Source organism: Chlamydotis macqueenii, chromosome 6, assembly GCF_036417535.1.
Source record: "Chlamydotis macqueenii isolate bChlMac1 chromosome 6, bChlMac1.mat, whole genome shotgun sequence".
NCBI classification, from domain to species: domain Eukaryota; kingdom Metazoa; phylum Chordata; class Aves; order Otidiformes; family Otididae; genus Chlamydotis; species Chlamydotis macqueenii.
Window position 1 is genome coordinate 37,339,559 of NC_141561.1, and position 25,753 is coordinate 37,365,311.

Sequence of the window (25,753 nt, forward strand, 5' to 3'; positions counted from 1 at the left end):
TCTCCTGGGGTACCGGGTGTATGTGGCATGTTAACATAAACAATGCTTGTGTTGTTCCTTGAATGATGTCCAGTTTAGGATATCTTCTGTAACAAAAGTGTAGGAAGCAATTAATCCCTTTTAGCTGGAAGGAGATATAGCTTTCTCTTACTTTTGCTGGGGCTTTTGGGATTCAGTGGAGTGTGTGTTTGCTTGAGCCCTGGATGGGTGCTAAGAGCCTGAAAAGCAGAGCTTCCTCCCAGAGAAAAGAGATGTCTTATGAGTCCTGAGTACCAGGAACTCTGGAAAACAGTGTAGAAACTTTGTTTGCTTACTTTGGGAAATGGATCCCTGTGCTATTTTGCACTGTAACTATACGGTGTATGGCAATTTTTTTTTTTTTAGTAGCTATTTTAAGGCCTTATTCTGTCGTAGTTTCTTGTAAGGCTTTAAAACTGACCCACAGCTACTCTGTAGACTCTCTCCAAGCATTTACTACTATGTGGTGTCCCCAGACACATTAAACTTATTGCAGAGTGGATTAGGGTTATGTTGTTATGACTAGCTAATTAGCTGGGTTGTAGGAAACTAAATACCACATTCCTCACTGTAGCAGTGGCAGAGGCAATCACGGTCGTGCTTGTTTGAAGTGTATGCAGAGGATGCGAAATGAAGGAGTCATCCAATAGGGGCTTTTGTGATAGTAAAGTTTGACTTTTGAGGTTTTGAACGCTGTGCTATAATGACCTTCCTACAAGCTATATCTGACTACAGATTTTCTTCAGTGTTTTCTCTTTCTTTACATTCTGCTGTGAAAAGTTAAGTGTGGCTATGCTGCAGATTTTTAACAGAAGCTCATGCAACTGTGCCAGTTCCAGAAAGGGCTTTTAATTAACTCTTTTATTCTGAAAAGGAACTTGTTAAAAAACTTGATCTTATCAGAAGGCTCCTTCCCTGCAGTACAAGCATTCTGTAGCTCCTAACTGCATGCCTATATGAAGTGCGAATCAAGTTTCAAGTTCAAAACCCCTTAAATATGATTGACTTAAAGACATGAGACTTGTTTTTCCCCAAATGTAGCAAATTATAGCTGCTTTGTTTTTTCATCTTGTCTCTTCTAAGCTTGCTTCATAAGTTACACGGCAACCATGAGAAACGGAGAGATTTACTCCTCTTATTCCATGTGGTGCCTGGGGTTCACTTGTGATCTCATGGTCCTTGGAAACTGTTCAGACTTAGTGCTCTCATGTAGACCAGAGACACTGGTCTTTTGAAGGAAAAAGTCAGCACAGAGAACAGTGCACCAAGGAGAAATGCTCCAGGTGGCCGAGGAGAACATAACTGAGGAACCACTGTGAGGCGCTGCTTTTGTCACTGGCTTTCTCAAGACTTCGTGCTCTATACCTGTCCTGATCCCTCTTTTAACATGCTCCTCATCACCCAGTTTCACTTCTGAGACCATGAAGAGGGCAAGGGAGCTTCGGCAGATGTTTGTGAGGTTAAGCAGGAGCTGAATTCCCTCAGAGCCATGTCTCTGGCTGAAATTTGCCCTGTGATGTTTCTCCGTGCCTAAATGCCCTTCATCCAGCAGAACACTGTACACCCTTAAGAAAATAAAGAATGCACATAAATGATGGAGACACAGTAAAAATACATTTTTCTGTTTAAAAATATAATTGCACATACTAATTATCATCACCGTTTCTTTTAATCAGTGTGAACAATCCCTCTTGAAATACTTTTCATGCTGCTGAGGTAATACACACACATACTTTTATAGCTTTTATCAATCTCCCTTACTCATTTCTCAGTGCAAGGCCTTTCCAGAGGATTGGCAATAGCCTTTGTTTCACAACAAACGGTTTGGTTTAGGAGCTACCCATCATTCCTACATTGGTGGAGAAATGAAATGTTTATGAACTAATCTATACTGTCTTCCCAAACCATAGATTTTGGTAACGGAAAGTTCAGTTTAATGCTATAATAAACTGTGGTCTGATATGCATTGTGCCAATTAGTCTAGAAGGTAGATGTGAGAGTGAAATTTTATATTTTCAGCGACATTTCGGAATTCACTTTGAAGTAAATGTAAGTGCCTGGGTAAATGAGAAAGTATTGTGTTTTTCATTATAAAATAAATGAGAAATAGGTTACTAAGGAAGCATCTTTTCTTCATTACACATTTGAGCACTACCTTGTATCACTATAAAAGTCAGCCTCCCAGCATAAGAAGGGTGTAGATCCAAAGCTGCAGCAGGACTGCATGGACAGTAAGATAGTGCTTGGAAAAAGAATGTTTGAACGTGTTGTGTTTAAAGCCCAAGATTTGGTTGAAAACTTGCTGTAGTGGAACAATTGTTCTTGTAGTAATGGTATGAAATACTATAAGAGGGTAGCTGTGTGAAAAAGGAAAATACTTCCCTGAGGAAGCAAGTTTACATCACTGGGAGGGTTACATTTGTGTAGTTTGTTCAGACAGGAGTGTTGTACATACTGTGGCTTTTTAATACCTCAGTACTAGTGTAGAGAAGATGGATATAAAAGCTGAAAGGGCTTAGTGATGTGATCAGCCAAGTTTGTCTGCCAGAAAGAGGACGTCTTTGCCAAACTTTCTCCTCCTGGGTTTGTCATCATGGCATAAGGATTGGGGCTAGCAGATCTGTGTGAAGGACCCAGGTGATGTTGTATAGTGATGTCAGGCACCTCAGTAATAGGAAATAATCACATATATTACAGTTGTGTAAAAGTGTTGGAGATGTTTCCAAATAGATGGCAAATCTTCAGAGCCTTAGGCTGATGCTGTGAGATGACACTAAGTATATACACTGGCTCCTGCAGTGTTGGGGTCAATCAGTGCACTTTCTGTTCCTTCTTGCTCTAGGGAAGCGTGATGCAGGTGGTGTTGTACAGTGTTGTACTTCCTTGGTTTCTTAGTCTGTACGTGGGAGGGAGAAATGACCAGTGTCTAGCAGCTCTTGGGAGTGAGAAAAGAAAGCTACACAGAGAGGGTTGTGAGGAGACATGTCTGAACAACCTTTGCCCAAATGAGTTGGGGCAGTGGGTGGAGCACGCTGTGTACAATATTCAGGTGCTGTAACACCAGTAAATAACTCCTGACACATCAGGCATGCCTGACTGCTGTGCTTTGTTGCCCCAGATAAAATGCCCCTTTCTGTCCATCTGATCTCCATTTCCACATAGAACTGCACCAACTACTGGTTGGAGACCATTCTTCTAAAAGAAATTAAAGTTTAGTCCAAGACTAGGGAGAGCATTGGAGTGCAGAAACAGTTGTCCCTTTTAAGAGCCCAGTGTCTATGTTTTCAACACTCAACTCCTGCATGCAAGAGGAAAGCACCTCTAAGTGTGTGGGATGTGGAGTGATGGGGACAGGAGGCTGTGCCTGACGGTTTTTGGCAGGTGTTGATACCGTGGATGGCTGTGCAAGCCCACTTGGGTCTGGGATATCTCCAAAGCAAAGCACTGTGAGTAGTACAAAACAGCCTCTGCTTTTTCCTTTCTAAGGATCTGGACTGTCAAGTGATGCTAGACAGAGGGGTGCTGCTCCTCTTGCAGTTCCCTGCTGTTTGAAAACCATCCTGCTCAGTGCATACAAATCCCTCTCTTTGAGGGACATCTTGGCTGTCTCTGGCCTGTCAGAAACAGCTGTGAAGGGATCTTTGCTCATATGTGTGGTGATAGCTCGCTCTTAATGAATACAGCCTACGTCAAAAGCAGAATTACATTTTTGGGCTCGGTGATCACCTCTCCTCAATCGTTCTGACCTGTCCACCTTGATTTTGCAGGGTGCCTGCTCCATAGTCCTGGCCACTGTCTCTAGTGCTGCATACCAAGAGCCAGTGTTTTGCAGCTTGACCTTTCTCTGGGGGTTTAGCCCTGCTCCCAAGGAGTGAAGCTGTCAATTGCGTTGAGTAATGGAAAGTATGTTCGTTAACAATGTTCTATTTAAAATACAAAGCAAATGTAAGGATGGCAAGAGGTGTCAGATGACAGGGACTGAGAATTACTTTTTCCATTCAGAGCCTGAGCAGATGCAAGGTGGCCTCCCTCAGCTGCCAGGGTCTTCAGTCTCTGCGGGTAAAGGAGGGGCTTGGTCATGGTGCATCATGTGCCATATGGGAGTGCAGTGGTACTTCATATATGGAGTCTTTCTGTCCTTAGGTAAACAAAAAATACAAGAGGAAGCAGCCTTTTTTTGAGAAGGATTCTCCAGGATCAGAGCTCTGAGTGATGCTTGTGTTACTTGTATGGAGGCAGGAGGTTGAAACAAGTTCAACCTTCAAATGGTTTTGAGGCTAAGTAGGAAGTTTCCCTGCTCTCCTACAGATGAGGCACCAGAGCTGTTCAGGCATTTTTGAAACTGTGCTTTCGAGTTGAGTATCTTTGAGATGGGATTTATTGATGGAATTAAAGCTGCCCAAGAGAGAGATCTGGATTTGATATGTTTCTCAATTAAGAAAAACTATGTTGTTAAACTTCTAAATCATCCTGTTTATGTATTTTTCAAAATTAAAAAAAATGGCTTTATGTTGAAGCTGTCACTAGCAGGAAGAGGCTAGTATATAAGGAGTTTGCCATTCCTAATAAATTACTGGATTATTTAAGATCACCCCAAAATGTTGTCTTATTAAAACATGAACATTTTTTTCATATATTTGTCTATTTCTAAATTTGTGAGGATTTTTTAAAAATTATGGAAGCCTTTGCTAGCATAAAAACCAAAACATTATTGTGGTTTTTGTTTGTTTGCTTTCCCAGCAGCTGAGATCCTCAGTTTCTGGGAAAGAGGAACCGCAGGGAGCATGTGCATGTAGGCACTGTGTTGAGAAACAGTAGAGTATCTATCAGTCCCCTGAGAATAGCCCTCCACGCTGAGGGCTGAGTCCCTGCAAATAACTTCTTTAATGTATTTCACACTTTTTTCATTGCCTCTTTAGGATGATGTTAAATAACAGCTTCCATTTTTTTTTTTTTCCCCTCCTTTCTTCCTTCTGCTAAGGGTTTTCACCATTGTGCATGTAAAAACTGCAACTCCCTGTAAACTATCTGCTGGTGTAAGCCTCTGGGCAGGTTATAATTCAGAGACTCATTTGGCCCTGTCTGCCAGCATGGTAAGGGTTTAAATGGGAGATTTTTTGGGAAGCCTCAGAAAAGAGACAGCTGCCGTTTCAAAGGCTGCAGTTGATTCTGATGCCAGGCGCCCCCGCTGCACCTGTTGGCACTTGAATTATGGTCATTTCGTGCATGGTAACTTAATAAGGCAAAGCTGGATTTTAATAGAACGAGCTGATGCTCAGATGGGGATTAAGGCAGTTTCATGAAAGCTTAAGGAAAAGAGAGAGGAGCTACATTTAAGGGCATGGATGTGCAGGTAACCATACATCCCAGAGAGCTGGTTATTCCCGCTGCCACTGCAGAAGAGGTAACTGGACTCCTCTTGCCATGGCCCCAGGAATGACAACCCCAGGGCTAATTCCCAGTTACCGAGCCTTTCAGGGTGGCTGATATTTGATTGCTTTTTCTTGTTGCCCATAAAGCTATAAATACAGGCGGTAGCTAGGATCCCTTCCTAATACTGCTGTGGACTTGCTGTTGCAGCATTACAGAGGAGATTTTTCTGGGAAGAGTGGCTCCGAGTGACCCCTTTCAGCAGGGTCACCCTGGCTGGTTTTGGGTCTTGCTTTGGCTGCCAGGGCAGATGCCACCTTGGGAGCTACTCTGACACCAGCTACCAGGTCTCCTTCTCCTAAAAATGTTTAAGTGCTCATGTATGTGGTAGCTCCCTAATTACTCCTTCTTCCAATCCCCAAAGAAAACACTTTTCAGATTAAGTAGAGTGACCTCCTGGAGAGATGTGTCTATAATTTTTTTTTTCCATAAAACTTTATTTTGTGAAATAAAATATACAGAGAAAATAAATTAAGTGCTGAGTGCTGCTTTGAGCGGGTTTGAACAGCTTTAGAGGAAAAAAAGACTTTATAGCCACAAAGTGACCACAGGGATTTATTGATGTTTTATTTTTCCAAGAGATTACATTGTTTCAATGCAAACAACATGGAAAGATATGCTTGAGATGGATGGATCCTGGATGGTAGCAGTTTATTCCCTCTAGCTTGCCTCGGTGAAAGTTCAGTTTTTAAAAAGGAAAGTGTTGTGACCCAGAGGTGATACCTATGAATGCACTGGTAAAAAAGTGGTGGCGTTGGAGGCACATCATCCAGTTCTATGCAGTTTCCATGTTGATGGCGACAGACTGAGCAAGAATTTCAGGTGAATCTCAAGTGCCATCTGGTCTTTCTGAATTTGACTTGTTCTGGGAAGGAATGGGATAGTCAGACATGAAGTTGATGTTGGCTGAAGAAACACTTGCAAAATGACAAACTGAGCCCTTGATTTCTATTTTGAGGTGTTTATTGTTTCATACAGGAGTTCGGAATGTGTCTTTCCTGGGCTAGAATAACTAACAATTAAAATAAGCCAACAGACTCATGATATTTTAGGTTTGCATTTTAAAGATAGCTGCTGTGCTTTTCTTTCGACAAAATAGCAGCATATCAAGGTTGCTGGGTTTGTTGTGGTTTTTTTTTCCCCTCCTTCTAGAAGAACAGCTAAATGATTGGGTACTTTTGAAGCCCTCTTTTGATTATTGATCATGACTGTTAGAATAATCTTTTTCAGATGACTATTTTGTTTGAAGAGCTGTTCTCAGTAGTTCACACAATTATTCAGGCTACTCTGTCTTTACAGAAATCTACAAATTATCAGAAGACGTTGCTTTGATTTCCTTCTTTTTTAAAATCAAAATCTTAACATGCTTATAGGATAAATGTCTCAGGCTGTCAGCTTGCATAGCTCAAACTCAGACCTAGGATGATACTTAAGCCTGCACATTTCCATGCTCATGAATAAACTGAGCATTTCTTTTCACAGTTTGGGTATGTTTGAAAAATCCACTAAACACAGTTTCCAGACAGTTATAGAGCTATGAACAAGACCCAGGAATCTGCACTCCTGTTTTCTTTGCTCTTGGACAACAGTCTCATTTTTTAGATTATTTACATAATTGAGGAGACTGTCACATTGGTTTCATAAACTGTATCTGGCCGTGGGCATGTAGAAGCCCTTAAGCATAGCAAACAGACAAGATGAAGTGTGCAAATGAGAAGAACGTACCGTTTGGTATGTGGGGAAGTCCACTTAGACAGACAAGATGTGCTTTACAAACGCTGTGGAAGAAATACAGATATGCTAGTTAAAAGGAGCAGCAAATGATACTTTGGGAAATACCTTTAAAAATAACAGCTGTTCATGAGCTGATGACATTAAAAACACATGTTCCTGATCAGATTTGACTTAACAATGTGATAGAAAGTTCTAAGTGTTTAATGTTGTACAAATAAAATTCTCTACTTACTTAAGTGTAGTAAGACTAAATGTATGATGAATAGCGCACTTTGCCTAAGCATTAGCTATAGGATTGGTTCCAATCACTGCAACTGCTTTACAGAAAGTCAGAGAGTCTAGAGGTTTGGTGCTGATTGAAGTAGTGGTCTCTGCTGTGTCTGAATCTAGTCTTTTGAGTGGCGCAACTGCAGGCTAAGCATATTGCAGCAGTTGTTTTTGTGCTTTCAACATAACTCAGCTGTAGCTTTGTCTAACTGATTTGCCTTAGAAGCTAAAGACAACTGGAATGAAACTCTGTGTGAGAGAGAAGAAATGCAGGATGAGAGGATGTTGAACTCTTGCACCTACCCTCGTAGTTGATGCAGCCATTGGAATCTTCCTGACCTTTCATGAGTTCATCTACTTCCTCTTCTGTCATCTTCTCACCTGAAGAGTGTAGAGAGCTTGGTTAATTCTTCCACCAACACACAACTGAGGCTCAACCCCACAGGTTTTCCAAAGGCTTTTCTTATTTTCTGAGTTAGTAACAAAAAGGCCTATATATGAACTGAGCTTCATTAATTTCAACTTTCTTAAGAAGTTCTGCATGTGCATGTAGACACAGGGATTCTGATTATTTCTGCAGAGTAATAGAAGTAATAAACCAAACATTTTCCTTTGGGCTTTCTACTGAGTGTTGTGTTTGCCTTCCTTGTAGATTCCCAGTTAGGAATCCTAGAGTCCTGTCTGGCTTTGCAACCTACTATTTCTCCAAACTAGTTAGAGTATCTTTCCTCCCATTCTTATACCTTTAGACAGCAGCAATTTTTAAAGTGCTCATAGAGGTGATAATCCCTTACCCAGAGTAGCCAGTACATGACGGAGTTCAGCCCCCATGACTGTGCCATTGCCTTCCTTGTCAAAGACACGCAGACCTTCAACAAAGTCTTCATAGGTACCCTGTTCCTTGTTGTTAGCAGCTGCTTGCAACATGGGCAGGAACTCTTCAAAAGTAATTTTCTTGGCATTCATCTCTGGAAAGAAAGCGTCAGTTGCGAGATGCTAGCACTTCCGTGTGTGTTCTTTTGGGATATTTGCCCTGAAATGTGGGAGAGCCTCCCACCTCATTTGCACGTTTCTTTCTATCCTTTAGTCTTTGCCTCAGGATTTGGCAATTCCTTTGCAGAATCTGGATTCCCACTTATCGTGGGAGATAGTTTTCACATCCATCTGATTTTTCACATCCTTGCTGCAGCCCTCTTTTCACATAATTTTATATGCTTATGTGCATGCTGTATTTTTCTTTCAGAAATGAAACTTGCTATATGACTTGATCTTTGAAAGGATTTGGGGAGTGAGAGAACTACAGAAAACAGTAAAAGAGAAATCTTGAGCCCCAACAGTGGGAAAAGGTAACAGGAGTGGGATGTTGCAACTTAGACAAGCCCCTGAGGCTGCTGACGTGTTACTGACCTCTTCAGGGTTTCTTGGATGTGGTAGCAGAGACTATTAGGAAAAGAATAAACCAATTTAAAATAGGAATATCCAGTGGGGATGGTGTCCAAATTTTGGATTTACTATTTACCAGGCCTGAGAATTTGGTTGAAATTTAGCCCATCTTAGTATGGTTCTACATGACTGAAATCAGGGATCACCTGAAGCTAGGTCCTTGTTAGGAGATGACTACAGTATTTACCATTTATTTTATCTCTAAGAGGGAAGAAAATGAAATAGAAAATGGCTGCTGTAAGAAATGGTCAGCATATACCTCAGCATGCTCAGGTTTGTAGAAGGTCTGAGCAGGCCACCCCAGTCAGCTGAAATATACAGGTGGATTTCTAGTCCCACCGTATGTCTTGGCTTACACAGAAGGACCCGAAGAGCTGAGTATCAGCTGTTAGAAATGGACTTACAGCTCCTCAGCAAGGGCTGGGGCACAAGTGGACCGTGAGCGGCAAGGAGTGTGTTTTACACCTGCACCAAGTTGACATCAAAATGATCCCTACAGAGAATTCTCCATATCCTAAGGAGAAAGTTTTCCTCTGTCTGAGCTCTGTGTTCCCCGTCACCATCATCCTCTTCAAAAGGAACAGGAGAAATTCCATGTATTGTTGCTGCAGTCCCCCTTGCTTCCCTATTGAGCAAAAACTCTCCCTTCTGCTGTGACTATTGATGTTGCCTAATTACAGTTCCCAGCCCCAGGAAGGGCCCATGAGAGTGTAGTGTACTTACCCTCTTTGCTGGGGTTGCCCAGGATCTTGTTGATCTCTGCATTTGTAGGGTTCTGCCCCAGCGCCCGGATGATATCACCAACCTGGCTCAGAGTGATCTTGGCATCACCAGTCCTGTCAAAAAGGAGGAAGGCCTCCTTGAAGTCTGCAAGGGAAGAGAAACAGTTAAACTGAGCCACGCAGCTCCCTATTGACAAGTTGTATTAACAGAGACGTGAGCCTGTTGTCTCCTGGCACTGTTCCTGGCTCCAGGAGTGTTAGCCAGCGGAATCTTTGGCACACAATCCCAACAAAAACTCCTCCCCTCTGACATTTTGGTTTCACTATTTTTAAACCTTTATATCGACCTTTCATAGTTTTCCTGGCTCTAATAGCCATCAATAGCTTTGTGTTTGACCCTGTAGTTATTTCAAGCATGGAGAAAGATAAGCTTTCTACAAACATTGCCATTCAAGAACAGGTTTCTTTCCACGATACAGCAGCATAAGGTAAAAATGTTATTATCCACTCCACCTTATCTCACCAGAGGACTGGGACTCTTCTGTCAAAGTACCTAGCAGTGCAACACATCTGCCTGCTTTGATGGGCCCTGCTACAATCCCAGCATCTTGACTACAGAGTGCTAATGGGAAACTTGAATGTGGACTTCAAGTGCTTCTATTTTTGTTTTCCCTTAAAGTTGCCTTACAATGACACTTCTACCCGTTTAGTTCCCTCTCTTCTCTGTCCTTTGTTGTCTTCTTATCCCTGCTTCTTACAGATGCATGAATATCCAGTGTTTCCAGTGGTAGTACTTGTGTGGCACCTTATTCCAGTGCATTTCCAGTGTGTACACTTTGAGACTTCTTTCTGTGCTGCCAAGTGATCAACACTCGCTTATTCCTCCCTTGCTGCTGACCAAGGACCTGAGGAACAAACATGTCTCCTACAAAAGACGGTTGCCTTAATTGCACTGCCAGTCTTCATCTTCTGTTGCAAAGTTCCATGTTAACCATCTCACTATATTTTTCAGGTTTTTAGAGTATTTGTTGCAATGAATAAAGTGTGTTTTTCAAAAAAAGAAGGGGCAAAAGTCAAGAGCATCTTAGACTGTGCTGTTGATCTTTTCTGCACTGCAGTGTCTGACAATGCTGTGTTTCAGCTCCAAGTAAACCAGGTGAAATGCCTTTCCTTTGGCCATCATGCACTTCCAGCTGTCACACAGGCTTTGTGTGTGTAGGTGGAATGCTCTTTGTGCCTTGGGACAGATTTAAGAGTAATAAACCACATTTCAAATCACGTCTTCATTTATCTTGTGCTGAGGATGTGTGATGCAGAGGTATTTAGGTTCTTGCTTCAGCCATCCATATATTGCCTTAGTGGAGGAGTTGCTGGCACCCAGTAAAACTGCTGATACAGGATGTCAGCCTACTAGGCTGTAATCTAATATATCTGAAACTAATCCTTTTAGTATCTGATGTGAGACACCTATAACCCTTTACTACTAACCCTCTCCCCTTACAGGTTTTATCGCAGGATATGAAATCAAGGCCTTCTGGACCTGTGTAGAGCCTCCCCTTAGAATATACCAAATTGATATTGGTTCCTGCTCTAGCAGCTGAGGCTGATGGATCTGTAGTGATTGATACCATATGATCTGATCTTTCATCTGGTGCATTAACGACACTTAGCCAGAGCGAGGTATAAAACAATGCCAGTTTCCTATTAGCAAAGCCATCAGGAGAATTCCTCTGTTTTGTAAATCCCATGAAGTTTTATGTTCACTGGGTTCTGCTCCCCAGCTCGGAGAAAAGGCCTGATTTTATTTTTGTCTAAGGCATGCATTTCACTGCAATGTATCTTTGCTGCGGGGTTTTTCTTTTTATTTTTTTTTTATATAGGTAGTCCTAGTTTATACCTGTACTGGCATAAGCACATCTAAAATTGCTCTCTGAGGAGGGTATTACCCAGCTGCTGGTGTGCCAGCCTGTGTGGGTGGAAATAGTAATTGAGGGTGGGACATCTCTGTTCCTGGGAAATTTTCCCGCTCTCAAGTAGCTTCTAATTGCTATGCCTCTTGGTTCAGCCATTGCAGCATTACAGTAGCTGGATGACCTGAAATATGTAGGAAAGCTGAAAGAAATATTTTGCTTTGTTATGCGTGCCAGCAGCTTTGAAGTGATAGCATTTTTCCATAAACCCTCCTAACCCTTTGTAAAAGGCTTAGAATTTAAAAGTGAGGAGGAGTCCAAATAATTTTCTTTATGACCAGAAGTGTTTGGAATGCAGGAAGATAATTGTTTCCAGTCTCGCCTACTGCACTGTACCTCTCCCTATTGCTTTGATGGTGTAACCCAGAGCAGGTCGCTGTTTAGGAACTTTAGAGCTCTCTCTTAAGACTTGCTTCTAGCTGTTCCTCTCCCGCTTGATTTCTAGTAAATCTTGTATCTTACATTCTAAATACTTTGTTCACAGTGAGAAGTCTATATTTGCTACTGAATTTTTGTCATTTTTTTAAACCTACATTATTTAATATATCCCAAATGCATCTCTTAGGATATTTAAAACACTCTAGTTCAGATTTCCAAAGCTTCAATGGGGATTTTTGTTGATGTCAGAATTTTTAATCACATTCAGGAAGATACTCAAGAATTGCAGCATATCCAGACTATTGTGTTTATATGTAACAGTTTGCACAAGTTACTTATTTGCTATCTATTTCCATGCTTCATGAATGTATTTACAGTAAAACAGCCTTTCTTCCTGCCCTTCCACAACACCTCCAAGCAAAAGTGACATGTGGGCCTCTTGCATCTTCTGTTCATGTAAAATTGCACTCTCACTTTCAGCCCACTCCCTCCTTCTGTCGTATTTCGTCTGCCTATTTCCCCCATGACTTTCAAATGCAAGACACGTTTTCAGCATCCTTGTGAATGGCCAGTACAGTAGCACAACTGAAAAGTGTTCAGCAGGTAGAGCTGGTAACACCAGCATATTTCCTCTTCATACCATAGCATAAACATCTCAGTTTGGACAGCACATAAGCACAGATAAATTATAAGTAAATCTACAGTCAGGTTCTTGTTCAGCCTAAGTTAGCACTGCTCCTCAGAAGTCAAGAGCGTGGTGATTTATACCGGCTGAAGTTCTAGCTCATCTTTTCATGAAGGTTAAACTTCTGAGCCTGTAGCTCCTCTTTGAACCCACGTACATGTAAAACACATTGGCTCTCTTATAACTTACCATCCTGTTGCTCCTTGGAGAACTCGATCTGTTGGAAGGAAATCAATCACAAAAAATAGCTTAGGAAGGGGGGGGCTGGGGGAGAACCTGCTTGTTTTCTAAAGCATCCAGATCAATCCATGAGTCATCTTCCAAAACAGCAAAAATGTGGCGTGTCAGATGCGCAGAAGTAATGCAGATAGCAAAAGAGCTGTTAAGACTAGTGAATATTTAGCATTTGGTAGCCATTATGTCCCCCCTCCTGCCCCTTGTTAAATTTTAACTTTTATGTCACTTACCACTGATTTGGTCAGGAGTGAAGGACTGCAGTTGGGAAGAAAAAGAGGAAAAAGAGAACTAGTACTACTGAAAATGCACTGAGAGAAAGTAAATATCACAAAGTAGCTGAGCACTCTCACATCTGTCTTGCCTAATGTAATTGGGCCATAGCAACCTAAACTAGCACTTTCCCTTCTAAAAGTGCATCACCAGGTCTATTTTTAAAGATTCCATTAAAATCTACATCCCAGGGAGAGCCAGGGTTGTGGCTAGAAGCAACAAAAATCTGAAGTCTCTTAACTAACAAAGAAGACGTTACTGTACCACCAGGTCATTTACTGTTTCAGTATAGACACATTTTATTACGACCACTTTAAGTAATATTGCTTAACAAGCAGCTTTTTTTTTTTTTTTTTTTTTACAAATTAACAAATTAAACCAATCCCTTAAAGTTTGTGTTTCAAAACTTTGAACTAAAGTATGTCTAAAGTATGTCAAAGTACTAAACTATGATATTTTCTTATATAAAAATATTACTATTTTCTTTTGCCACTCCAGCAGGTTGCATCTGACTTTTTTTTTAAAATATGCTCAACAGACAGCTCTAGTAAATTGCAACCCTTCTGTTTGAACCAACAGAAGCTGCATATCTGCTATTGCCTGATGCTGAACTTAAGGTGAACTAGAAAACTTTGCACAGTCCTTTAGGTTTAAGGAGGAAAGCCAAGCAAACCTAAACTGTCTTCTGGACTGTCCTTCTACACCGCCCCCCTCCCCAGAAATAACTTGAGCGAGAAGCCAAATTTACTTATGTAAAATACACTGGCTCGCTGCTAACCATTAGCTTTCCATTGGACCCACCATGATTGAGAGTTGGAAAAGCAGAGCAGCAGACGGGCAGGAGGGATTAGCTGAGAGGTCTTGAGAGTGGTCCTGCTTTCCTGGCCTTTCTTCCCCTTATTTATCCGGCGGTGCTGACGGCATTGCCTGGATTAGGTGTCAGAAGGAAGCAGTCCCTCCCCTTGGAGAGTTCTTTAGCTTTCTTAGGGCAAAGTGACAGGAGGCTCCATGTCTTGATGGACATCTTACGATGGCTATTTTTAGGAGGCTGGAGAGGGGCAGGGAGTGGCAAGCAGTAAGTTTGATTCATGTCAGCGTTTTCTGGGTCTGTACCCTCAAGAGGTGATACTCCTTGACCAGACCTACCAAGACTTCCTTATAGGGAATGATTCTATTTCTCCAGTAAGCTATAAAGTCGGCGAGCAAGCAGCATTGAGGGTGAGAGGTGCCACGTGTTTGCCTAGCTGGCTGCTTTTACACATGGCTTGCAGGTTGTGTGTTAGATGCAGCTAGATGGTCCTCATACCTTCGCTGGGCTTTGCTCACCCCCTTACATGGATAATATAGCGCTCAACGTTAGATGAATGGTGCTGCTGCTTGTCTGCACGGTGTGATCTTGTTGGTACTGAGCAGAAGATCAACCTGTTGACAGACTATGTCTGACTGTGAAGCTCTTCCTCTGCATCGGACATGTTTTACAAATTTTGAATGTTTTTAAGGGAAAAACTATCTGTGTGTTTTGGACCTAAGTGTATTGCTAGGTTAGCAGCTGATGTGTAGATATACCCTTCAGGGCAGTGGGAAATGTGTATTCATAGTAGCCGGAGCTCTTTAGGTCATGTTCCTCTAGGACATGAGTATGCCAGCTTCAGAGCTGACTGGTGTGGTGGGAGTTTTTGTGATGTGGAGGCAAGCCATGATAGAAGCAAAGACCCTCAAAAGGTTTTGTGAACTGGAAGGATGACTGTTCACAGTCGGGAAAGGGGAGCTGCAGAGTGGAGGGGGTCATGGTGGTGCTACAAGTGAGGAGTTTCTAGGTAGGTTGCAGGAGGGTAGAGGCTGCAGCTTCTTCAGTAGCAAAGATCTGTCCCCACCATGTACCATCCTCCAAGCCTAGGTCAAATCTCTGAATTGATGCTGTGAGACATTGTAAAAGGATTAGGAAAACTTTGCTCCAAACCTCTTCCTTTCCCCATGAACTCAACTGGGTCAGGAGTGTCATAGAGCCAAGGTGGGAATGGTTGTGTGACAACAACAGACTCCCTGTTGCAAACTCAAATACCCTCTCCAATTTCTATTGATTTTCTTTGTTGAGTATTCACTGCTCCTGGTTTTCTAAAGACAAAATGTGATTAATGAGGGAAATTTTCTCCTTTAGCTCACTTAGTTACCCTTTGTAAATGTCTCTTCTGTGTATTGAGGGCTCTGAAAGAAATAATCAGATCCAAGCAAGTTTAACTTTACTATTTTGATTTGGTGGTGGTGGTTTTTTTTGTTTTGTTTGTTTGTTTTGTTTTTGTTTGTTTGTTTTTTAAACTAAGCAATCAAAATAGATAAAAATATTTGGTTGGATTTTGAGACATTAAACTCCTAATTCATATTTTAAAAACTAAAGATACAACTCCAAAAAAATTTCTAAGCTCACCATTTTATCTGGAAAACATTCTGTCCAAATAGATTATTTTCATTTTTGGAGAAATATCTGGAAAATATACTAAGTATGAAAAATGCTCAACTGCCAGTCCTTAAGTTCTGGTTTTTCTGCTATTTGTAATCTGTTAGCCTGTGGGAATAGGGATGTATTTAGGGCAAAGTGTAGCCATGCTCAGGTGTGGTTGCCTAGAAAAGGGAGTTGATGCTTTTGTCTGAATTGACTAACAAAGGTTTAGCACAGTGCAGTCTTCCTGATTAATACTGGCTGGGGTTGGAGCTCGGGCGGTGAGAAAACTTGTATGGATCTTGGCCATCAGTCCCAATGCATTAATAGAGGAGCTTTCTAAAGGCTTTGGCAGAGCTGAAATGCTGCCTGGGTTAATGCAGTGTGTTGCCTTTTGTGGCATTTTCCTTCTGCCCTTAGCCTCTTGCTCTCCAGTTCTGGCAGCTGCAAAACTTTCCCCTGAAAACAGGATTTAAAAAAAAAAAAAAAAAAAAAAAAAATTAAAGGAAAACTTAGGTCAATTTTCTTGAAAACTTTTTCTTACTTCCAGATAAGCTTTATAGTTGGCCATGACAAAACTCATCCCAAAATACTTTAGATGCCCAGCAGAAAATAATTGGTGTGCATTTGTCTTGGATGTAGAAAACCTTGATTAACCATCTGGCTTGAACAGGCTATCAAATATGTATAAATTGAGAGTGGTCTACATATAAGATGTTTGATCTTTTGACCATGTGAGATTTTGGCTCAGAATTCAGATGAGGAAATACTAGCACACCACTAGCCCTTTGTTTTATTATTGGTTCTTGAATAAGAGCTCATTAGACAGAGTTTTGCTGGGGAGAAATATTCTAGCATGGGCATGTTGCACTCACTTGAATTAAGAATCGCCCTGCTTTAAGCAAGGAGGACCCACTGGGACTTAAAATGCTGCCTGCTTTGAGTAAGGGCATGTACAAGTGGCAGTGGTATAGGAAATATTTCAAACACTCCTTAAAAGAAATTAAGGGTAAGATTTCTGGTTCTGTTCATAAACTTGAAAACTTAGAATGAAGTATTATGCAGTGATCTGATCTGTGTTCTGATCCCAGCAGTGTTCTCTGCGTTGTCAGAAGACACGATGAGTCTCGGGGCTGTAGGGAAGATGTTGAAATTTCAGGGAGTTCAATTTAAAAAAAATGAATGGCCCCTTCAGCAGAAATACTGAAAAGTTGAAGGAACTGCGATGCATGGAAAGACCAGAAGGACCTGGATTTCTCTAGCTTGGCTTAGCCTTTATTTATAGACAAAGTTGTTATCCAGAAGGCTATCTGTACCAAAGAAAAAGGTAGTGTGTTTTAGAGCTTTGTTGTTTGGTTTTGTTTTTAAGAGTAAGGCTTTTCCCTGTTTAGTTTGTGGCCACCTTCTAGTCATCTTGTTGCTAGATAGAGGCATTTTGAACAGGTCCCTTTAAATAGAGTGGGCTGGATAGGACTGTATGCAACTGTATCACCAGCTAAGCAGAAGACTCAGTCCACACGAGTCTTTATTTTCAAATTTTTACTGAAGTTCCGAACTTCTCAACAAATCATCAAGTCCTAGGCCTTAATGGCCCTGACCTTTGCAGCGTGGTGCTGTGCTCGCCGATTTAGGCTGGTGGGCACTGGGACTAAGTATGGCTGTGCTGAGTGATAGTTGGTTTGTGCCCACTGTAAATGTGTAAATATCTGGATAGGGTGAAAAGCCCTGGGAAAAGAGGCTGCTGGGAGTTAAAGCATTCAGCTGCTCCATCTGCTTGTTACCCTTTGGGTGAATTACAGAGAAGGGAATCATCTTAGGATTTTAGTAGAGAGTTAGGATTTTATTAGAGAGTCACCACATATTTCAAGAGAGACTGGGAACATAACAGATATCTTGGAAAATCAGAGAGGAGAAAATTGGAGAGTCCCCTAGGATACTCATTGTATATTTAGCCTTCTATTCAGGACTAGAGGCATTTTTTTTCTTTATTTTTGGGTGGAGATAAGCTAGGATTGTGCCTACAGCAGTTAATATGATATCTGCTCACCGTTTATGCCTGCTCCTTGATTAATACAGTGGCACATATTTTCTAGTAGACATCACAGAGTGCAGGATTACACAGCTCTCAAACCCTTCTGAAAAGCGAGCTGTTGTTCTTTCGTCCCTCAGCCTGGTTTGATAGCTTGTGCGATCAATGCCACAGATTTTAGAGAGGCTGCTTCTCATTTAAGTAAAAATCAAGCCTAATGGATTCTGCCTCATGTCTTTCATGAGGCAGAGAAACATTAAGAGCTGATGACCTCTTTCTCAAGAGCTCTGTTTTGAGAATGGAGCTGCCTGGAAATACAATTGAAGAAAGAACAAAACCACTGCCACTAATGTGGGAGAGAAAATTGTGTGTGTGAGATACCATGAGGTTTAGAAGAATAGTTCAAAATCTCTTTGAGTTTAATGGACTTAACTGCAGATGAATTTGAATTTTTTTTTTTAAAGCATTCTATGTAACTTTCCAGTTTGTTTACTTTTAAAGCCTGTAATTTCACAGTCAATTTAGAGTTGTGCAAAAACTTTTGGATGAGTCTTGCCAATTAATTAATGTGCCCTCTGAAATGTCTGGGAATGAAACGTGCTCCAGCTGCACTGTTGCTCATACCATTTTGAACAGATTTGATTATCTTCATGGGGGTAAATGGATTCAGTTGTCATCATTTGTAAAAGTGTCCCTTTTCCAATTGCATTTAGTTTTTCGTGAATGTGTATCACTGAAAGGATGTGGGAGGAAATGTGAGGCTCTGGAGCCCTGCTTTCGGAGGGATTTGTTGTTTTAACATGCCTCCCAGTGGCAATGTTAGAGTATTAACTTTATTTAAACTATTGCTACTTGACATTTAAGCGCTATGCGGTAAACCAGCCAGTTGAAAGTGCTTTTTGGCAATGGGTAGAAGATGTAATAAAGCCTTAGTGAAGCAGGGGCAAATTTCCACCTCAGTTGTTTCATATCTCCTTACAGACAATTTCTTTCTTTACTTGTCATTGGCTAAATTAGTCACCTTCTTCTTGCCTTATGTAAGATAAACTCAAGTATCTTGTTACTATCTGTTACAATCTCTCTGTGCTCTAAGGGGATTTAAAACAGTGTTTCAGAAATACTGTGGGATTGTTTTTATTGATGGGAGAAAGGCTCTGCCGTACAATCTCTGTTAACACTTGAAATTACTCTGTGAGCTCTTGAAATGTTATTCTGTAATTTGCTTTAAATTCCACTGTTTCTACCAAAGTTTATCACTCCCCAGACCCTCCAAAGGCTATAGGTATCTTTTTTAAAATGCTGCCAAAGCTGTGAATTACTAAGAATGGATCTTGTTTAAAAAAAAAAAAAATTCAAAATAATATTTCAGGTTAGCAGACATACGAAAGCATCCACTAACATATGTGGATGATCCCTCCTTTTGAGGGAATCCTTGCTTAGCAGCACTTTAGGAAGAAAAGGAGGCAAAGTTCTTCTGAAAACTTTGTTTAAAAAAAAAAAACAAAGAAGAAAACAAACAAACAAAACCACCCAACCTAAGTGATGGCTTTTCTGTTTGTTTTTTTCCTTATGGTTTTCAGTCGTGTACGAAAAGAATGTCTTGGTGTGTAGCTGAGTCCAACGTCCAAGTTAGCTGTCCTGAGACACCTTTAATGCCATGCCTTGCCCGTGCAGTGATTTAGCAACTGCCACTAACAGGAGTCTGGCATCAGTGGGGGGGCGCACAGGGGTAAGGGATTCGGCTGGGGCTGCTCTGCTCTGGGGTGGATTCCGAATGGTGCCATGGTCAAAGCAGTAGCAGGAAGCTGGTCTGGATGGCTTCAGATAGGCACCTTTGCATCTCTTAAGGCTAAGCCATATTTGTGTTTGTCCCCTTCCTGCCTGAAAGGGCACTTGGGACTGGTGACCTTGTCCAACGGGTATATCAGTCCTAGGGAATCTGTCTGGAGTCGTCGCTGGAGCTGGATCAGGCATAATCTGAAGGCCTGCGCCAAAAAATTCAGGCAAAAACCTGCCAGTTCCTAAGAAAGCCCTTAGCACTATGAGTGAAGCTACTGTTAACATTCCTGGTTTCACTCCACAGCTTCACATGGAGTTTCTCTGCAGCGTAATAGCTCTCCGAACGCTTCAGCTGACATTTACAGTCCTGCTTGCCCTCCAGCCCTGAAGATTTCTGTCAGTGCATTTTAGTGAGTTTATCTCTCTCTGGTCATATCCAACGCAATGTCTGTTCAGAGATGACCTACTTGAATAGTGAATGTAATAAGAATTGAGGACACTTGGAGAAGCACTTTTTACTGCCTTAAGAGCTCTGTATTTAAAAACAAATGATCACACAGGTTTACTTCCATGCAGCAGGCTTCGTCATGCATCACACAGTTACACAAGGCCTTGGCAAGTCTTTACAAGTTGATAGTCTTTAATTACTTTTCCCCTAAAGATGTAGGTAGCTTATCTGCAGTTGGGCATGGCATAACTGGTGTCCTGGGATTCAGGCTTGATGACACCAGTGTGGGAAGCCTTGTGTACCAAGTGAGTATCACTTGCACTATGTATACTTGCAAGAACCTGATCTTTCTCTGCTGAAGTGAGGATACTCAGGTGTATCCTTGAAGTAAAGGGCGTGGTGTCACACCAGACCAGGTGCTACACGTTCAGATGACCATCTGCAGACCAGAAGCCTATAAAGTGCTGTACTCAGCATCTTCAGTACCCAGATTCCAAAACATCACAGTTAACGCTATGAGCCTGGGCTTGGTCCAAGGACTAGTTTCATGTGCTAGGAAGACCCTTAGATTTCCAGTAAAAAAAACAACACCCTCTTCCTGTTGGGATAGGGATCAAGTTAAACTGACCTGGGCAATATGAAGTTTATCCATTTCCCACTGCCTCAGTTGCAAAACAAAGCCTGAGACATCCTCATCATTAATGTCTCATCTCAGTTGTTGCAGACATAGGCCCATAGTAGTGCTGTTTGTCAACTCAACATTTCTTCTCACTAAGGCTTGTGTGGGAGAAAGAAGTTGACAAAACAGATAAGCTATCTTTTTGGGAGTGTCCTTGGCCACAGTTTTAACAGCAGAATTCTTGGGGAATCTCCTAAGCAAGTGGCCTATATAGTCATTTTACTTTTAATCATGGTTGGTTCCTGGAGTTAACACTCAGATACATCTGTCACCCTGTTCTTCTCTTGTCAGTTATGATTTAATCTTTAACCTTTGTACCTATTGTTCAAATCCAGGCCATGCTAATAATAAGGGAAATTGGAAATATAAATTTGATTTGGAAGGGCTTGTGCAAAGCAGATTGAGTTTTATGTTGTTATGTAGGGGGAAAAGGGTCTTTAAATTTCCACTTCAAAACAAGTTCTTCTTCCCTGCCTTGACTCTCTCCCTGTGGTAGTTGTACTGTCAGCTAAGGTAAGCTGAGAAAGGGCTGAGTGTAGAGATTTGAGTCTTTAGCAGTTAGGTATTCCTGTTACTCAGTTTTATAGTCGATAGATGGTGCTCAAAAATAGAAAATCCCATACCAGCTGCTGTTAGCACTAGCAAATCACCAAATATTTGCTTTAATTGGATTAAAGTGGGGAAAAAAGGATAGAAGAGGGTGAAAGGCATGCCACAACTTCTGATGGTGACAGGCAATTTTGAGGTGCCTGTACTTGCAGGAGCCCAGCTTGAGACCTCTTTAAAAAAATAATAAAAAGGCTGTCTTTCAAAGTGTGCACATCCAACAGGCTCCGAAAACCAGACTCCCTGAAGATGGGCCAAGCAGCAATCTGAGAGGAGGAGTACCCTGAGAAGAATCACTATCCATGGTTGTAAACCACTTTCTGCTTTGTTTGGGAGAATATTATTATCTCTGATGCCAATTTAAAATGAAGTACACTGCCAAATGTGGCTTATTTGGCTGCTGTAAACCCTTATTAGGCAGTTCGACACACACTCACTCCAACTGTAACAGTTAGAAGGGGGCTGAATGTCTCTTTATAAAACCTAAAAAAGCTTTTCTGTGTATTTGCCTGCTGTGTGGCTCCCCAGATCATTGCGGGCACCACGGTCTGGCATTCCCAGTCACCCCTCATTAGTCACTAGGTCTGGTATGGCTGCTAATTCCCCTTAGGAGTGGAGGGGAGGCCACTTGATGCCCTTGTTAAAAGTCCTGGAGGCTTTGACTCTATGCCTGCTGAATCATCACAAAGAGCACCAGGAGAGGATTGTTCATTGAGTCCTTGTCAAAAGCTCAGTTTTAAGTACTCCCTGGCGCCAAAGTCTTGCTGGAAATGGTGCTGTGCCTTTTCCCATGCTGAGACTTTGGGGAGTTGAATGGAAGGATTCAGGATTAATTAATGCTAACTAAGGGACTAGGCTAAGACTCAGAAAATCTGTTTCTCACTCTGCCACATCTCCCAGGCAAGTCACTTATAAGAAGACACTGTTTCCCTTCACTGTTTGCGCTCTCAAAGGGTGAAAAAGGATAACTCAGGGTGGCTGGTTGAGTCCTTGGGAAATTGCTCCAAGGCAGGATGAAAGGCACCATGGTTGTTCCTGATGCCTTCTTCAAGAGCCCAACACTGGAGGTGCCACCCTTGTAGCACCTCTGAGGCACCCTGGTAAGGACATGGCAATGAGCGGAGAAGACACTTGTAGAAAGATATATGCTAGTGATAAGCATACAGGGCAGGGGGCTGTGCCGTTGCAGGGTAGTCCTGTAACCTCTATCACGCTGCTCACATCTTTGCTTGTTTGCAAATAGGAATGGCTCATGTGCTGCTGTTAGTGTTAAAAGAACAGTTTTGTCATAGCAGCCCAGGTTTTCCCCCTGCTTCAAAGAGGAAAATATTTTGTCTGATATTATCTTTCAAACAAAAGAGAGTTTAGGGAGACTATCTTCTTTTATCAGTCTGGATATGACAAAACCCAGAGTGTTCTCTGTATGCGACCATAATAGAGAGCTGTCTGGGTAAAGGAGCAAACTGCAGAGATGCCGCTGACTGCTGCCTGCCGTTTTTAAGCTGGTAATATACTATTAAGTCTATTTATGTAAAGATAGATTAGTTAAGATCACTGGAGCTGAAAATTCTATTTTCTCCTAATGAACTGGACACAGAAAGCTATCAAATCATATTAAATTATTTAGTAGGAAATCTACCTTACGTTCCCCTTCATCTCTGGAGATGAGTGAAATGTGAGGTCTAATCTAATTTTCAGACAGTATTCTCAAAACCAGTGGGCTTTTTGTGTAGCCTTTACTATGAATGCTCAAATTATTTCAAAATGTCTTTTTTTTTATCTTGCTCTTGTTTTGCTTTGCCAGTGGGTTCAGCTTCAGTCTTATGAGAACCCACATTCTGTTTCAAAAAAAACCACTGACTACCGATTGTGAAAATTAAAGTAAACATCAAGAAATTTCACTAAACAGGTCATAATCTTGGGACTATATGCATTAAGATACCTGAAACAGAATTCAGCATGAGATGAAAATGAGTAGGGCCTATTAGGAGTCTCTGTACTCCTTCTTTTCTCCATAATAGGCATGATTCCTTATGTAGAATTTAGTAAATTGGTCCTGGCACCAATCAGCTTGTCAGGTAGGTGGAGAATAACTATTTATAGTCCTACCGGGAGAAACTGGTCTGTCTCTTTATCTCTTTAACCACTTAATCTCCCTCTCCTTTTTCCTAAGTAAAGAATTTCCCAACATGGAGGAGTTTTCTTCGAAGGGTCAGGGCAACAATCAATGATGTTGGTTGGCATGCAAAGTCTAAAGACAATATGAGATCGAATGGAAGTGCAGTAAGAGGGAAAACTTCTGAAAGACTCTTCCTCTTTGTTGCTTGCAGTTTGCAGCAAATTGCAAATTCTGAGCAAATATATAAAGGTGAAAGGAAATAACTTGAAATGCTTCCATCCATGGCTTTCCAGCTCATGATCTCTATCAGTGTTTGTTTTACAATGCAAATGAAAAGAAAATAGATTAAACTGCCAAATCCCTCTTTTAAAAAATCTATTTTGTTTTGTTTCTGCTTTTCAAGATAAACCATGCTGATCTCAAAGCACATGACCAAAGAGTCATCAGGTGGTTGCAAAAATTTGGAAAGTAATTTGGGGAGACACTGCAAAATAAGGTTTGGTTTTAGTACAGTGCTATGGGAAAACACTGCATTTCAAGTTTCGGTAACCCTTTCCTGTCTCATGCACCTACTTTAGACGGGTTGACGTGAGGGGCGTATGTGTGGTGTTTTTCTTTTAAATTTAGCTTTACCAAACAGGTCAGACTGTTTTGGTAAACACTGATGTGGTAAAAAGTTCTGAGTGCCACATTCCAAAATACTTTTGAAATCACCAAGCTTCTCTGTTATGTTAAATCATGCGCCATGCCTTACATCCCTCCAGCTACTAAAACAATCAAAAGCTCAGGCAGGTCAACAAATCCATTGACTGAGGTTACTCATTCATTTCACTGCAGTCCCCAAACTGGAACCAAACACACACAACGTTTCACTGCAGGTCTCAGCTGGGACTCTGCGAACTTTCCCCTTTGGGAACGCTTTGGGTCCGCGATCAGCACACGTTCGTCCATTTACCTTGATGCTCTTGAGATCGATTGCGGGTTCTTTGGGCTTAGCTGGCGCGGGTGCTGGCGCTGGTGCTGGCGCGGGTGCTGGTGCTGCAGCTGCTGCTGGTTTCTTTACGTCCTTCTTTGGTGCCATTTTGTGTTACTTAAAATTGAAAGTAAAGGTGCCCCCCCAAAACAAGTTAAAAAAAAACCAAACCCCTTAAAAGTGATTCCCAGGAGAGGAGCAGTGGTCAGAATGAGCTACAGCCTGTGCCTGGAGGTGGACCCGATGTGCTAAACTCTATAAGGGCATATATATATTTCACTTAGTGCCTCGTACAGTCCTGACACATGCAGCTGGATTGGACAGCTTGCTAATCAAGGGGGATGTCATTCCAGCTCGAGCTATAAATGGCATATAAGAGTTCAGGGCTTCATAAGATCAGGGGACTTCAGTGGCTTTTTTTCCCCTCTCTTTAAAAACCCCAAGCACCTCCCTGTATATTTTTATTTTTTTTCTTTATGCATGCGAAGGAGAGGGAAACGTGACAGACCCAGTTTCAGATGATCTGTTGTTGACATTCGGGCATGGATTGAACAGTCCTTTTTCTCATCTGATTTTTAGTTCTGCTTAAGTAATAAATCTTCTTTCTTTCCTTCCCTCCCCTTTTCCACCATGCCTGTGTAGTGCTCCAGGAGGATTCGGTTTCAAGTATGAATTTTGACTTTCATGGCTGGGAAGATCATCAATTTCCAACCTCAATTGCCTCTCTCACAGCCCCTTACTCCTCCTCTGCTTCCTTCTTTTACAAGGAAGTGTTGATCAAGCAAAGGCTCCGAGTGTTTAAAAATAAAGCAGACAAATATGGAAAACACTGCAGTACCTTCAACCAAGGCATCTCTTCCAGACCCCGAGTGTCTTTCAGCTGTTCTTACTATTCATTGCTATAATGTTAAGACTATGTTTAAAATTGAAAATTGCTTCCTTTAATCTTTTCCTTTGATTTTCTCTTTCTTCTCCTAGGGATAAGCTGTGCCCTGATAGAATGGAGATCAGCTGGATGTTATGTTTTCCTATATAAAAGGTTTCCTTTTGTAAGGCTTTTATGATTGGAAACTAGCGATCAGGCAAAGGAGGCACTTCTGCTTTCTCCTTGTTCGTCTGCTCATCCTGTCTCTTGTTTATCTTTCCCCCCCTCAGTTTCCTGATGGACCTCCCTGCTCCCCATGCTTTTCAGGAGACACAGTTTTCAGGAGAAGATGGCTTTTCTGTTTCCAGTACTTTTTCCAGCCCAGCAAAACAGCTTCTAACTCTGTCAAACCTGATGATTCCCCCAGGTCCATATAATTAAGATTTTCTGCAGGAAAATCAAGGACTTTTGATTCTTCCTCACTTGCCCAGCAATCTCTCCCCCATTTACTCTCCAGTCTTCCGGAGTTCTGTGCTTGTTCTGGGCTTTTGATGGGGCCCTTATTTATGTCTCATGAACTATACTGTGGAGTGTTTTGTAATTGGAAATTTAGAGCCTGAAGGCCTGGACAGACACTTTGCATGCAGTCTGGCAGGGTATCCGA

At 41.6% G+C, this 25,753-nt stretch overlaps 1 protein-coding gene across 1 annotated transcript; it reads right to left on the reverse strand.

Moving 5' to 3' along the window:
- Positions 1 to 5,990: 5,990 nt before the first annotated feature.
- MYL1 (myosin light chain 1) lies at positions 5,991 to 24,457 on the reverse strand. Its single transcript, XM_010129164.2, has 7 exons — positions 24,207 to 24,457; positions 12,837 to 12,864; positions 9,616 to 9,759; positions 8,244 to 8,417; positions 7,753 to 7,830; positions 7,174 to 7,226; positions 5,991 to 6,313 (listed from the first exon to the last, which is right to left on the reverse strand). The coding sequence occupies exons 1-6, from the start codon at positions 24,330 to 24,332 to the stop codon at positions 7,198 to 7,200; spliced, it is 579 nt and encodes a 192-aa protein (XP_010127466.1). The 5' UTR covers positions 24,333 to 24,457; the 3' UTR covers positions 5,991 to 6,313; positions 7,174 to 7,197.
- Between the last annotated feature and the right edge of the window lie 1,296 nt (positions 24,458 to 25,753).

What these genes read in the sequence shown, in the direction of transcription:
- MYL1 (XM_010129164.2), bottom strand. Translation starts at nt 24,332, where the DNA reads ATGGCACCAAAGAAGGACGTAAAGAAACCAGCAGCAGCTGCAGCACCA. An exon ending in TCGATCTCAAGAGCATCAAG is followed by an intron (nt 12,865 to 24,206) that starts GTAAATGGACGA and finishes TCCTTCCAACAG; the next exon opens with ATCGAGTTCTCCAAGGAGCA. An exon ending in CTCCAAGGAGCAACAGGATG is followed by an intron (nt 9,760 to 12,836) that starts GTAAGTTATAAG and finishes CTTCCCTTGCAG; the next exon opens with ACTTCAAGGAGGCCTTCCTC.